This window comes from Bacillus rossius, chromosome 1 (genome assembly GCF_032445375.1).
Source record: "Bacillus rossius redtenbacheri isolate Brsri chromosome 1, Brsri_v3, whole genome shotgun sequence".
Classification (NCBI taxonomy): Eukaryota; Metazoa; Arthropoda; class Insecta; order Phasmatodea; family Bacillidae; genus Bacillus; species Bacillus rossius.
Genome location: NC_086330.1, coordinates 99612085 through 99626315, shown reverse-complemented (window position 1 = coordinate 99626315; position 14231 = coordinate 99612085). Strand labels below are relative to the sequence as shown.

At 38.1% G+C, this 14231-nt stretch overlaps 1 protein-coding gene across 1 annotated transcript in view; it reads left to right on the top strand.

Moving 5' to 3' along the window:
• Positions 1-308: 308 nt before the first annotated feature.
• Positions 309-14231, top strand: part of LOC134532554 (uncharacterized) — a 33260-nt gene continuing 19337 nt past the window's right edge. The window contains exons 1-7 of the mRNA XM_063369115.1: positions 309-331; positions 1611-1736; positions 3748-3869; positions 7860-8048; positions 10836-10968; positions 13474-13601; positions 13911-14039. Of these exons, the coding sequence (XP_063225185.1) occupies positions 309-331; positions 1611-1736; positions 3748-3869; positions 7860-8048; positions 10836-10968; positions 13474-13601; positions 13911-14039 (850 nt within the window). The remainder of the gene's footprint in view (positions 332-1610; positions 1737-3747; positions 3870-7859; positions 8049-10835; positions 10969-13473; positions 13602-13910; positions 14040-14231) is intronic.

Sequence of the window (14231 nt, the reverse complement as noted above, 5' to 3'; positions counted from 1 at the left end):
ATTGGCAAATCAAGCTTCTGGAAATCACTGGAGGTGGCGCAGTGATAGAATATTACGTTTTTACTCATGAGGACCGGGTAAAAATCCTGACTTAGTGTTTTTCACTTGTTAGAAAGTACGGTCTCTCTGTAATTTGTATTACCTCAGTGACGTATCAAAAATACACCTAACGTAAAATTTAGAATTTTTTTGCACATAAAACATTTTAAACGTGGGTCTAAAATCATGATTGATTGAAGAATAATAATTTATATTTTAATTTCACCTACCATAAATAGTGTCATTGTGAAATTTAGCTATAATAAGAAATGTTACCTCCAGAAAATCCCAGGTAAATAATTGAATTCAACTTCACGCTATATTACACGAGATGATTCCTAACGAAGTAGTGGAATAAACGAAGGAGCTAATGACTGACGCTGTTTTATAAGTTAGTAACCTTTACGGATGTTGAATCACGCCACCTTCCAAGGCAGTGCGTTCCATCGCACTCATGTGAACTACGCGCGTGCACTCATCGGCGACTACCGTCGGCCAGTGCTACGAGCGAGCACGCTTCACATTGGTGCGGTGTTGCGGATCGCAACTCCATACGTATAGGCATGTAATTTTCGCTAAAAAAAATAATGTTTACTCATTCGGCTGCAAAAGGTTATGCCCGCGCTAGCGATTGTTTCTTTGCAATTGGCGACCGTCTGCAAGAGAAGCCATTGCCCTACTTGGCTGGGTCATTCAGGACGCGTTTGCTCCCTCACTGGACGGCTAATCGTACGGTTGGTGTGCTAACAGTCGACATATGCCTGAAATAACTCAGCCAACCACGACACATAGACACATACAAGTTTTAACACACAGCTGTTCTGTAAATCTTTTCGTGAAAAAAATAAATAAAAATATGCATGCCCCTATCGACACGTATTGCGAGCACACCCCCACGTTGATATAAAAGTTTTTTTTACTCCAAATAACGTCAGTCATCACTGGGCCGTAGCCACGTTCTTTGAAGGAAGGGATACAGTTTAAACATATCATTTTTTATGAGTAAGTTTTCATTATAATTGAATTTTAAAAGAAAACTGATAGTCACACTAAAATCTCAGTGAATAGTAGACTTTTGGAACTCCAATGTTTACACAAAGAAATTTAAGTAATGCTTTTGCTTGTGAAATGAAAACTGATCGTTTCATACTTGGCTTTTTAGTTAATTGTTTTATTTCGTTAAAACATGCCATAAAACACACACATATATAGTAATGTAATTAAATACGTGAAGCACGCATGCCAAGTTTGTTTTATAGACATACCTACATACAGTAACACGTGTGCAAACTAGTATTTAATATAAACTACTTGGAACACAATTCCTGCCGCTTCTGTGTATGAGGTCGGTCGTGCTAAAGTGGGGAGTAAATACGTTATACAAGTCCACTAAGTATTACAAAAAAGGCTCCCAAAATAATCTCTCAGTAACCTTATGTAGCTAAGTGCTGTCCCCACGGACCTCACCCATGGCTTCGTTCCTGGTCACCATCTCCTTCGTTCGTCCCACTTCGTCACGAATCATCTTGCGCGGTGTTCTCAGAAACGACCGGTGTTGCTCGTGTTCGCAGGAGCCCAGTTCGGCGGCCCGCCATGAACACGGGCGCCAGAGCGATGGCCGCGAAGCCCAGCGCGGACAAGCGGTACTGGAGGGTCGTGCACATCGTGGCGTGCATCTTGACAACAGTCACTTGTCTGTGAGTACACACGTGCGCGCATGCGGACGAGCGTGACTTCAGTATCGTTAAGTATCGCACCGTGGCGGGTCCCGTCGAGGCGGAGAAGGGCCCCCCAGGTAGAGAGAGATTCCGTCAGCCCGTCAGCAGCTTTGTGTGACCTCCAGTCGAGTGAGTTTCAACCACGCGTGTGTGTTCGATTTTCTGATGCGGCGTTCCCTCGAACAGCGTCATGCGATTAAATCCTGCGTGAAACCCAATAAATATGGACCGAGGAATCCTTGAGCGATTGCGAAAGAGAGTTCTGAGGGCGAGGCCGGAGACCGCCTCTTCATGGATCCTTCACCGCGACAAGGCGCCCCGCCGCACTGTCCTGTCCATAACGCGAATTTTTGGCTCAGAAAGAAAAGGTATCAACGCTTCCCCAGCCACCCTACAGTCACTGGCTCACTGGCGATTTTTCTTCTTCTTTTTCCCAAGCAGAAATCGCATCTCAAGGGGACTCATTTTGGGACAATCGAAAACATCCAACAAGCTGTGACGAGCGCTCTCTGCTGACTTAAAGAAAACGACTTCACCCATTGCAATGGACAGTGGAAAAATTGCTGGAATCACTGTATAGCTTCTCAACGATCATAATTTTAATTGTATTTTTTTTAGTAATAATGCATTTTTGAAAATCACTCCCATTACTTTTGTAACGCATCTCTTAAACGACCCGCAGAGCTTAAGATTTTTTTAAGGTGCTTGAGTAGTCTTCCCCATTTGCGAATTCGTAATTCGGATAATATTTAATTAAATAGGTTCCATACAAACTGAACCTGTGAGACAAGATTTTATGCGTTATCTTCGGTCAGAAGAGACTCACTAACACTATATAACTTCTTGGTGAAAAAGTCATACATTTTTGGGTTGAAAATCAGAAAATAATAAATTTAAAATAATTTTAACTTCTTGGTGAAAAAGTCATACATTTTTGGGTTAAAAATCAGAAAATAATAAATTTAAAATAATTTTAATATACCACATTTTTAAAATGACTAAGAAATACCAAATAATTTATCCTAGCCCCATACTGATTCCTACCGCCATTACAGATTTTCCTGGAAATTAGTGATTTGTGAATTTTTCATCGCTATGAACATCCTTGTAGGATGTAAAACGAAAAAACTGCCGGGCGCATGCAATGTAATATGAATAGATCACCTAGGATACTAACACTTTTATAGCACTGCAAATTATATGACCTGTTGTGTGATTTTTCTCCACGACAGCTAATCCCTGCACTCATTACTTGTGCATGCAACCCACTTTTTTTTTTTTTTTTCGTTTTAAATCTTACAAATATTTTCATATTCTAAACAATCACAAATTTTCAGGACAATCTGTAATGGGGTTTGGAATCCGTACAAAGTTATAAATTTGTATGGTGCTAGCAGAAATTAATTTATAATTTTTAGTCCATTTTAAAAACGTGGTATATTAAAAAAAATATTTATACTGGCAGTTCGGAAAGTGGCGTAGTGGTGCGTTCACTGTGGCTCGAGACAATTCTTGCGCGTTTTCTTAATACGCCACGCGCCCGTACTGAAGCATTTTGAGTGGTCCAGTGTGAAAGGGTCTCAATAAGTCGGAGCTAGGCTTGGAATATTTACCAATTTATGATCTCAAATACTGTTATTTAACTGTTTCAAACAACTTTTGATGAAAAAACATTTAACACACTAATTAACTTATTTAAGTTATCCCATATATACATAAATACTCTACAAAATTAAAAATAAAATATAATTTGGGCTCGGTAGGGGCTTTCACTCCTGACCCCTACCCCCCTCCTTCAAGAGCCGCGCTTGCTGGGCCAACACAAACAATAAATGCCCGGGTAAGAATCTGAACCCAGTATTACTGGGAACACTATTTTGTACTAATACAGTTGTTTTCATATGAATGAATCTGATTTTTACATAAATATTTCTGTTCCATTTACAAAAAAAAAAAAATGTGCACGCGCTCGTGTCGCGTGTTGTTCCAGGAGCGTGTACCTGTGGTTGACCTCGAACGACCTCTCCTCGGGCAGGAAGAGGACCACTCCTCAGCCGCCAGTGTCCCTCAACTTCTACTACTACACCACCGACGACAAGCCTGGAGACCGAAGTAACTCACAGCACACGCACGCGCACTCTAACTACAGACACGTGCACAATAAGCGATGTTATTTGGAGACAGGCTGGAATGTGTGCCTTTCTTCTCTTGGATACCATTTTCACTGTGACATAGATATATCGACAAGTCCCGAAGGAAAAGAGACCAATAAGAAAAGACCAAAAATCCAACCACATTCAAATCTAGCAGCAGCCAATAAGAAAAAAAAACCTGCGATATCTTTTTTTGGTGTGTACAGTTTGTGTGCATACCAGAAAATATCGCGAATTTGTCTAATTATCAGAAATTCAAGCAGTTTACAGATATCTCTGAAGTGAAGCCGTTTCTTGAGTCACTATTTTCCCTTGATAGTTCACAGTCGACAAATATGGTGGTCATTTGTTTATATCGGTACCTCAGAGTCCTAAGACTTTATGTCACATAAACAATATGTTTAATGAGAGCATTTTATATAACTTTAGAAAGTACCTCACTCATCTACTTAACTATTTTATACCCAAAATATGTGAAATTTTGACAAATCGCTGATCTTAGTGTTGTATGCCACTTGAAAGAACGTCAAACGGTGGTCGATTTAAAATTCAAAAGTTCATTTTGCCCAAAAGTGGACATAGTGTCTCAAGCCTCTGAAGTACAGACATGTCTATCAGTCGTTCATGTCTGTTTTGACTCATGATTTCGTAAGTTAACTGGAATATTGGTAATACGTAGATACCTGCAACATTCTGTCTATTTTTTGGCACCTGGTAGGCACAGGGCTCTATAGTAACTTGCCACTTTGTACCCTCATCCCTGGTTCGTCATAACTGTGTCACATGTTTCTTGCAAGTTTGTGATTATTTTCTATAGTCCTTCATGAATTTCAAGTAAAACACAGTCCAATGACAGAGCAATTAAAAATATGTAAAAATTTGCAGCCAAATTATTTTCTAAATAATAAAGTGATTATTTGCATGTTACTTGTAATTAAAATCTCGATTATTTCACGGATTATTTTCGCTCCTATGCGTAGTCAAGCTTATTAAAAATTATCTTTGGTCGCTGTCAAGATCATATCGTTGGGTAACCACTTATTCTCCTTGTTCATAGCTGGTTCAGTTCAAGACCGTATCAAGAGCACTGCAGTCCAATCAGCAACGTGAACCATATGTATATAGTCTTCAAGTCTACTTTGTCGCTCAATGAATCCACTAGGTGATGTCTAGAGACCTGCAAAATTCGCGGTTTCGATGAACCTTCAGGATAGACTGCACATACCCCTGTACACTCGGGCAAATAACGCAAGTTCATTGGCTGCCGACTTGTAAGTCGTCTCAGCTGGTTTATCTATGATTCGATCCTTCTTTGGTTGAGGGTTTATAAATTATTGAGATTCGTCCAGATGAACTGTAAGCCAATAGCAAAATTATCTAAGAGGTAGATGTGTTTGAATTCTAGCCTATCACTGAATGAATCCGCGAATTTTGCAGGTCTCTAGTGATGGCTAACTTCACTCTTTTCGAAGGCAACCTATTATCTTCGAAACCAATCAGAGCGCCTGACGAATAATAATAATTATTAAATATCTTTAAAAATGATTTTTATGTCGTAATATTCTGTACAATAAAAATAAATACAGTATGTTGTACGTGGTGACGAAACGAAAAAAAAATCTTAAAAAATGACCGTGTTTATAAAATATGATTTAAAAAATAAATATAAATAATTTATTTCAGTATGTATACGAGAAAAACCTGGCTTTGGAACATTGTCTACTAACGTATTATACATGTATACAAACAAAGATGACAAACAAGGAAATATACGCATAAGTATTGATTTTTTGGAAGATTTTTTAAGACGGTAGTATCATAAATTATTTTGCACCTAATATTTAGTGTTTGTACACATTTATTTAAATAAATTAATAATAGAACCGTATTTAAAAGATTATAGAAGACTTTTAAAATAAATAATATTAGTTTTTCTAAAAAAATTGGTTGTCTGTAAAGTCGGTTTACGGACGATAGTTTAACGTGACGACGTCATAACAAAACATTGATGAAATGATTGCATACTTTTATGAAAAAATTTAGTAATTTTTATTTTAATAATAAAATAATAAATACTTGAAATTATACTAGTAATCAGATTTTTAACATGCAAGAATAATTAACCTTTATTGCCGAAATTGTTGTTGCAATAAGCAATGAAAACCACATTAACTTTTCACTTCACTTTACAAACAGTCGACGAAAGAGTTCACGTGTAGATGACTTGTAATTAATTTTAAAATCTGGCGTTTAGCTATAAAGTTTAAATATAATTATGAACAAGTTTTCATATAAATATACTGTAATCAAATATCTATCATCAATTATATGAAACACCATAATTTTTTAGTCAATTGTAACATAACTTACTATTACTGCACTCGCCGACAGCGTAACGGAAAAATGTGCGTAACGGGACCCTTTTTCGTGCGTGCAGCTGGCGTTCATCGATTTATTAGACGTTGTCACGTCAAAAACAAACTTAGAAAACAGAGTTTTTCCGGGTTTTGTGAGAACCTATTTTTTATCGATTGAATGATATTCTGAAATAAAGACTTTCAAGATGAATGCTATATACAAACGGTTAATCCAATGGTACATAACATGAATTACCTCTTTCAAAATATTCCACGAATGATATAAAAATTTGCCTTTTAGTTCATAAAAAAACTATTAACAAAAAATTATTTACTAGAATAATACATTTTACATTTAATTAAATATGGCTGTACTATAAATTTATTTAAAATCATGCGCAGAAATACAAAATACTATAAGCATAATAATTGAGGATTTTACCATTTCAAAGAATTTACAAGAATATAATATTTTTACGTATGCTTTCGTGTTTAAGTCTTCTTTGTTTGAATGCATGTAGATATATATAGCGTTAGAATACACTGTTACGAAGTCATGATATTCTCACATAAATACACACTGAATAAAATTATTTATATTTTTGTATTATAAATGTTTATATTGTTTCGTATAATTCTCAAATGCTAATATTTGAAATAATTTTTGTAAACACTAGACACTATTTTTTAGAGAGTACTTTTTTTCGTCACTACATGCAAAGAAACTATTGTAATTTTTTTTACTGTACGAAATAATATGACATAAAGAAGATTTTTTTAAGTTATTTAATAATTATTATTATAATCTGTCAGGCCCTCGGATTAGTTTCGATAGCAATAGCTGGCCCTCGTAAAGAGTGAAGTTGTAGTGAAAAGATGTCGCTGGATAGTTTAGTAGTAGTGACTGTGAAAGCACAAAGCAAGGAAGATAATCAATCGCAACTCAATGATATCACTGACGCTCTTATTTATTATTTTCATTGGAAAACGAAGAACTGTGCGGTATTTATGGGCAATCTTCCAACCTAAAAGTATTAACTTTTCGGAAGAAAATGTTGGCTACCTTGATATATATATATATATATATATATATATATATATATGTGTGTGTGTGTGTATGTGTGTGTGTGTATATATATACATACATACATAACCTATTTTCCAATACGTAACAACCAAAATATTGTGTTTTTTTAAATTAAAAATGCATAGCCGCAAAGTACGTGTGTTTAAAATCGTAACTTTAGTTTCAATTTAAAAAAAAACATTTGCTATTAATCTATCTGCACATGTGCACATGACATCCATGCTTATTTCATATGTACCAAGATAATTCAACATTGACGAAAAAAATGTTTTGCAATCATACTCAATACGCCACTCCGTTGATACCGCATTCCATGAATTCTGAACTCAGAATGTTTGTGGAATGACTTATTTTTATTGAAGTCGTTATGTGTAAGAAATGTCTGTGTTTTGTTTACATTTGAAACTTAGTTGTTGATGTTGGCACTGCTGGGGCGCACTCCGCCTGCTCAGTGGCGGGCTGGCGCCCCGCGCGAGAGGGTCGGGCGGGTTGTCGCGTGCTGCAGACGGGAGCGCGCGGCCGGCCACCTCCAGGGTGATGTACCGCGGCGGCGGCGGCGGCGGCGGTGGAGGCGGCGAGCCGTGCCGCTCGGGGGCGGCTGAGGGCGCCTGCTACACGCGCGCCGAGTGCGCGGCCAGGGGCGGCAGGCGCGGCGCGCAGTGTCGTCAAGACGCCAACCTCGCCTGCTGCGTCCGTGAGTGCGCCGGCGTCACACGGGGAACCACACATAACTTAGAAAGTCACAACTTAGAACTGTCATAACTTAGAAAACTTGGAAAAATCCACGTAACTTAGAAACACACAACTTAGAAAGATCATAACTTAGAAACACACAACTTAGAAACACACAACGCAGAACCACACAACTTAGAAACGTCATAACGTAGAAAGTCACAACTTATAACTGTCATAACTTAGACAATTCTAAGTTAATTGTTTCTAAGTTGTGTGTTTCTAAGTTGTGTGTTTCTAAGTTATGACAGCACCCCCGTCACACGCACCACGCACAACTCTGAAGACCCAGCATGGAGACAGTTAGTGCACATAGGAGGGAAAAAACAAAACAACAGTAATTAACTGTAGCGCACGAGATTTGACCGCCGTGTTTTCGAACCTACCGATTCACAACAGCGCACATGACGGTCGTGTGCGCATGGAGACAGTTAGTGCACATAGGAGGGAAATGACTGCATGGCGCAACAACCAATGAGAGTAGAGTAGGAAGCTATTTTGGCGGGGGGTTGAGAACTTTTTATATTTATCAATCACACTGTGGCAAAAAAAAAAAATGTTGGAGATGTTACAATGCTCAGGTGTAATTCCTGATTTAAAAGTTATTTAATGCTATTACTTTTTAAGTCACTAGTAAAAATTGTAAATAAAAATGTGTCAAGGTTAAAATGCTTAAATTAATAGTTTACAAAACCCTAATTTTTATATGTTCTAAAACTATGCTCACAAATTGCTAATCGAATGTCACGGAAAATTCATGTGGTAGTTAATGTACTTATAATCACTGCCAACATCGCGAAATTTCATTGGCTGAAATTAACAGAAAGATTTCAATTGTGAACTGACTTCGCACAGGTCGTGTGCACATTCGTGCGCATGGCCCGATGTGCGCTCGCTTGTGTTTTTAAATGTGAGCCCAGCCTTAGGAAAGTAATCATCAAAACATTATGTCATGGTGGATGCATTTGGCTCTCGTGGATTGTAGGCGAAGTGAATGACGTCTAGTGGGGATAGGCATACAGCTGTTCCACCTTATGTAAAAGAATTGTTTTTAGGTCCATAAATTATTGTGTGAAATATATGAACACCATATTGGGAAGGGAAAACATTAGGTCGTTGCTTGGCAGTGTATTTTTGTTTTGTCCTATCACTTCCGCTAGCACACATTATACATCTGGACTCTTTGAGTATCTTTGATTTAGACCGTTGTTCAAGGTTACAAAATCTCATAGCACTTTGCATGACCTGGTTTGGATGCGGTAAGTGCCTACTCGTAAGCAGGTCCGTCGAGATAAATGAAGAGCCCAGGCCCAAACAATTTTGTTAGGCCCCTCCCCCCCCCCTCCCCTATGCTAGAGACTGGATGATTTCGCGGTATCTCTGACCTCTTGAGACAGACACCAAGATCATCTTTGTACTAGGACAAATTACACCTGCTCATTGGCTACCGACTCGTGACACGTGTTACCTGAGGTGCTCGTGATTCGATACTTCTTTTGTTGAAGGTTTTTCATTGGCTCAGAGTCATTCAGATAAACGAAGGTCCAATCACTGAAGCAGCATGAAGGCGAACGAGTTCGTAGTCCATTGAATCCGCAATTATTTTTTCCGGTCTCTACCCATTACTTTTGTATAGGGCCATATACTTTTCGCGAAAATATTTCCAGTCCAGCTGTGAGTTACATCACTGTAGCATTGTCTGTGTTAGGTGGTTGGCTGAGTTTTTTTTCCAAGAAAATGTCTACTGTCAGCACACCAACCATAGCCATCCAGTGCGGAAGTAAACGCGTCCTGAATGGTCCGGTCCAAAATAGCGATGGCTTTTCTTGCAGACGGCCGCCAGTCACACGGAAACAATGGCTAGCGCGGGAATATCTTACTGCAGTCTAATGAGTGGTCACATTATTTCGCGAAAAGTACATTGCCCTACTTATAAAGAACATAGGTACGTTAACGTGGCCATAACTCGTAATGTTCAGGGTGAACAACAGCATAACAAATATTTTTGAACTCAATCGCGCCCCCCAACCGCTTGTTTTGATGTTCATGCTTGGGCATTTTACTTACTCCCATGTTCCCCTCCCCACGATCAATCCTCCCCCCTCGACCACCACACCCCTCTCGCCCCTCTCCACCTCGACCCCCCTCCCCCACGTTCCCCGGCCCAACGACCTTCCCCCCACTCCTCGATCAACCTCCTGGTTAGTATTTAAAAAACACATGAACTGCATCAAGTTACACACTTTTTTTTTTTTTTTTTTTTTTAACGAAAGTGCGTGTCTGTTGAACGTTAACATAACACTTCTAAATATACGCACACGTCATTGTTTGCATAAGTTAATTCTGACAGTTCTATTGCCAGATAGTACGACACTAATGGCCTTATACTACAGGACAATAATCTGTCAACTTCCTTACATTGTATGAAAATTTGTCCATATTTTTGACGATACAGGAAAATATGCAACTATTGTATCAATTTTGAAAAGAAAAAAAAATCATTTACTTCATTTATTGGTCCTTCGACTACCTACCAAAATTTTACCACGCATGCTAGAATGGTATAATTATTTAAGTAGAACATGCTTTGCATCGTTATGCATCGGTAATTCTAGAGTTTAAAACGGCGAATCTTAGGATAACGGATCGAGTTATGTTTTATTTTCGGGAATAAAAAATGTTAAGAACATTTTAAATTCGGCAGTTGCTTCTGCCCCTTCCACCTGTACTTGTGCGGGCCTGGTTGCAGTCCAGATGACCTGCGGCGACGTGTCCGGGGAGAGGGTGACGTACTTCCGGTCGCCGGACTACCCCTCCCGCTCGACCGGAACCACGGCCTGCGACTATGACGTCACCGTGCGGGACGACGTGTGCGCCGTCAGGTGAGCAAAAAGCGAACTGCGCATGTGCGCACGTCTCTCGAGTCAGCTCACAACCATTGAATATATATTATATATATTCAATGTCACAACTGTAGGGATACACTGCAACATCTGACACGTATTGGGCGCACTGCCACTTAGATAACATGGAACTTATAAGTGCAAGTTATTTACGTCACACTACCCATCTGCTGATTAACACAATGCACAGAAACATAACAAATAACAACCAATAAGACTTAGAAATTTTTGTAACTAACACAATACAAATGTTAACCCGTGAGCGTCACATAAAGCGTTTTTTTGCAAATATAGTAATGCAATGCAAAATAATGTTGATTTTTAAACCTTTAAGGCCAATTATATTACCGAAAATATATAAGAAACACTCGAATATCACAGTTTTCAAACATGAGTTTAATCGAAAAATATTTTGACTGACAAAAATGTAGGATTGTTGGGATTTAAATATATAATAAAAATAAACAACAGTGTAATGATAGAACACTGGTTGTATACGAATATTATTTTATTGGAACAATGATAATGTATTTAAAACGTAAACAAACATGGCAACCACCATTTCCAAATAATTGATTTTTTGTTACACAGAGTGCACAGCTAAAGGCTCTGTCACAGTCAAATATTTGTTCCAATATACAATTTGACAAAAGAGTTGGAGAGGTAATATTGTACGGAAAATGTCTTCCAATCTTCTCCATTAAATTAATTTAGACAGATAACCTCATATATGTTTTACATCATGTCACACTATCAAAGTTTTTTTTTGTCCGAGCGATCTCAACCTTTCCAATTTTAATCTCAATTTTGAAATAAATGCATCATAGTATTGGATAGAATTTTTGAACTTATTAATCTATTTGTGAATTTTTAGACTTTTTATAAAATTTATAAAATTTAATTCCCAATAATACTCGTTACATAATGAAACAAAGGTTCAGTGAATTTTTTAAGATATGGAAACATAATTTACTTTTTTACACATAAATATTTTTAACGCGCCAAATACATGTTAGCATTATTTTAATTATTTCACTCATATTACATCTTTAATTGCGCATGCGGTGTTCTCCATTTTAAATAATCATTGAGGAAACGGATGTCATTTCCGTTTTCACTAACACGATTTTGATTGGCTGATTGCATCCAACATCCTAGATCTTTTGGAACCCGTCCTATATGCAATATATTTAATGGAAACTTAAGTCATTCGAATTGTCAAACGAACAGGTCTGCGCTAGTGACGTTTTCGGTGACGTCATAACTCTCCAACTTTATTTGACACAACATAAAGCTAAAATTTGAACATTTTACGGTGTGACAGGGCCTTAGTCAATATGTGTCCATGTACATATTAATGTACTTTATCCATGTTCGCTTCCATGTAATGATTTATAAAGAAAACATTCAAAATTATTTTTAAAACGTTACACAACCCTAAGGATTTTGATTTGTTTTTATAAAACAGGAGTCGAATATCTCATTTAACTTTGTTTGAGTTGTCAAAATGTAGAAGGACTGCAGCCAGTAAATTAAAAATGAAGTTATGTCTCTGAGATATTTAAGACTAGCACCCCAGAAAACAGATACCTATGTATGAGGCAGTGATATTTCACGATAATACTGCAACTTCTTCTGTGCTTCAGCAAATGAATCAAACTGTTAATTACAAAAAAATACTGTTGGTTTGAGCACATCATTATGTAGAGCGCTCATATTATTCCATGTGAAATCACTGCCCTTACAGATACCCCTACAGTTGGAACCCCAAACATTGTTCTTATTACACTTGTGTTTGCTAGTTCTGTATTCTTAGTTCCATATGTTTGTATTTTGTGTTGAAAGGAAAGTGTGAGTGTTGAAATAAATGTAGGATAAAATTTATTTAGAGACCTTGAAATCCATATTATTTTCTGACAACAAAGTATAATCCACATTATTGTACATAACCAAGTCAGCATTGTTTGCTAATTAGCTGACAGTAATATTGTACCCTCTGCCATGGTCCCTCATAACTGGGTGTCATGTTTAATGTTTGCGAATGGTTTCTATGCCTTAAGGCCTACATAGAATGTAAGCTTGCCGCAAGCTTGTCATACGTCTTGAGTTAGGCTTGCCATACAAGCTTAATTAAAGTTTGATAAAGACTTCTTTGAACCATGCACCATTGCCACAAGCTTGTCGTGACAGGCTTGCTGCAAGCTTGTCATGTGTGAATAGTTAACTTTGATTTGATAGTTAAGTTTGATTTAACCTAACGCACTGGTCTTGGCAAGCTTGATTCAAGCTTATCGTGGTAGGCTTGCTGCAAGATTGTCATGTGTAAACTAGTTAGCTTCGATCAAGCTTGATTCAAGCCTATGTTTCTATCTGGGGGGGCACGTAAAGTTAAACTTGTTTCAATGATAAATGCCATTAAAACTCATAACACTTAGGGGCCTAGTCTGTTGCCATAAAAATAATGAAAATTGGCACATTTCCCAGGATCGACTTCGACAAGGTGGAGCTGGCAAGGAAGCTGGGGGGAGTGTGTGACATCGACCAGCTGTACATCCTCAACTCGGTGGACGGACCCACGACAGGGCAGTGCGGTCCACTCTCAGGCTACGGCAGTAAGTAGGTTTTTAAAACAAGGTTTTAAAGTTAATATTACAAAAAAAAAAACACATTTATTGGAAAATTTTTTATCAAGTATTTATTGAAGTGATTCTCCTCATTTATTTGGCGCTGTTCTCATGATGTGATATTTTCTGTAAGGTCTACCACCGGTTTAAACTACCTTAGGAGATGTCCAAACAACTATGCCGATATATGATAAAAGTTATTTCACTCTTAATTCATCTGTCATTGTTTCATGAAGAGATTCCAATCGTGTTCGGCCCATGTGTAATCTCTCTATGTTTGCCGGTGCTGTCCTGCAGCCACAGTCGCCGTCGCCCCCGGCCAAGAGAAGCCCCTGAAGATGGCCGTCCTCATCCAGAATGAGGGCTACTACCGCTGGAGCATCAAGCTGACGCAGTTGCGATGCACGGAGCTCAGCAACCTCCAAGGTGAGATCTCCTCTGGGCAACAGAACACGAACAGGCACGAGGAGTTAACTTACTCAATCGGTAGCAAAGTAGACACAAAGCATGCGTACTTCTGCTCTACAATAATTATATGACCAACATTCTGTACCAGTGTGAGCTAGTAAACAATGAGGAGTAGTGTTTATATAATCAAGTGCAACCCGATATCAAGTC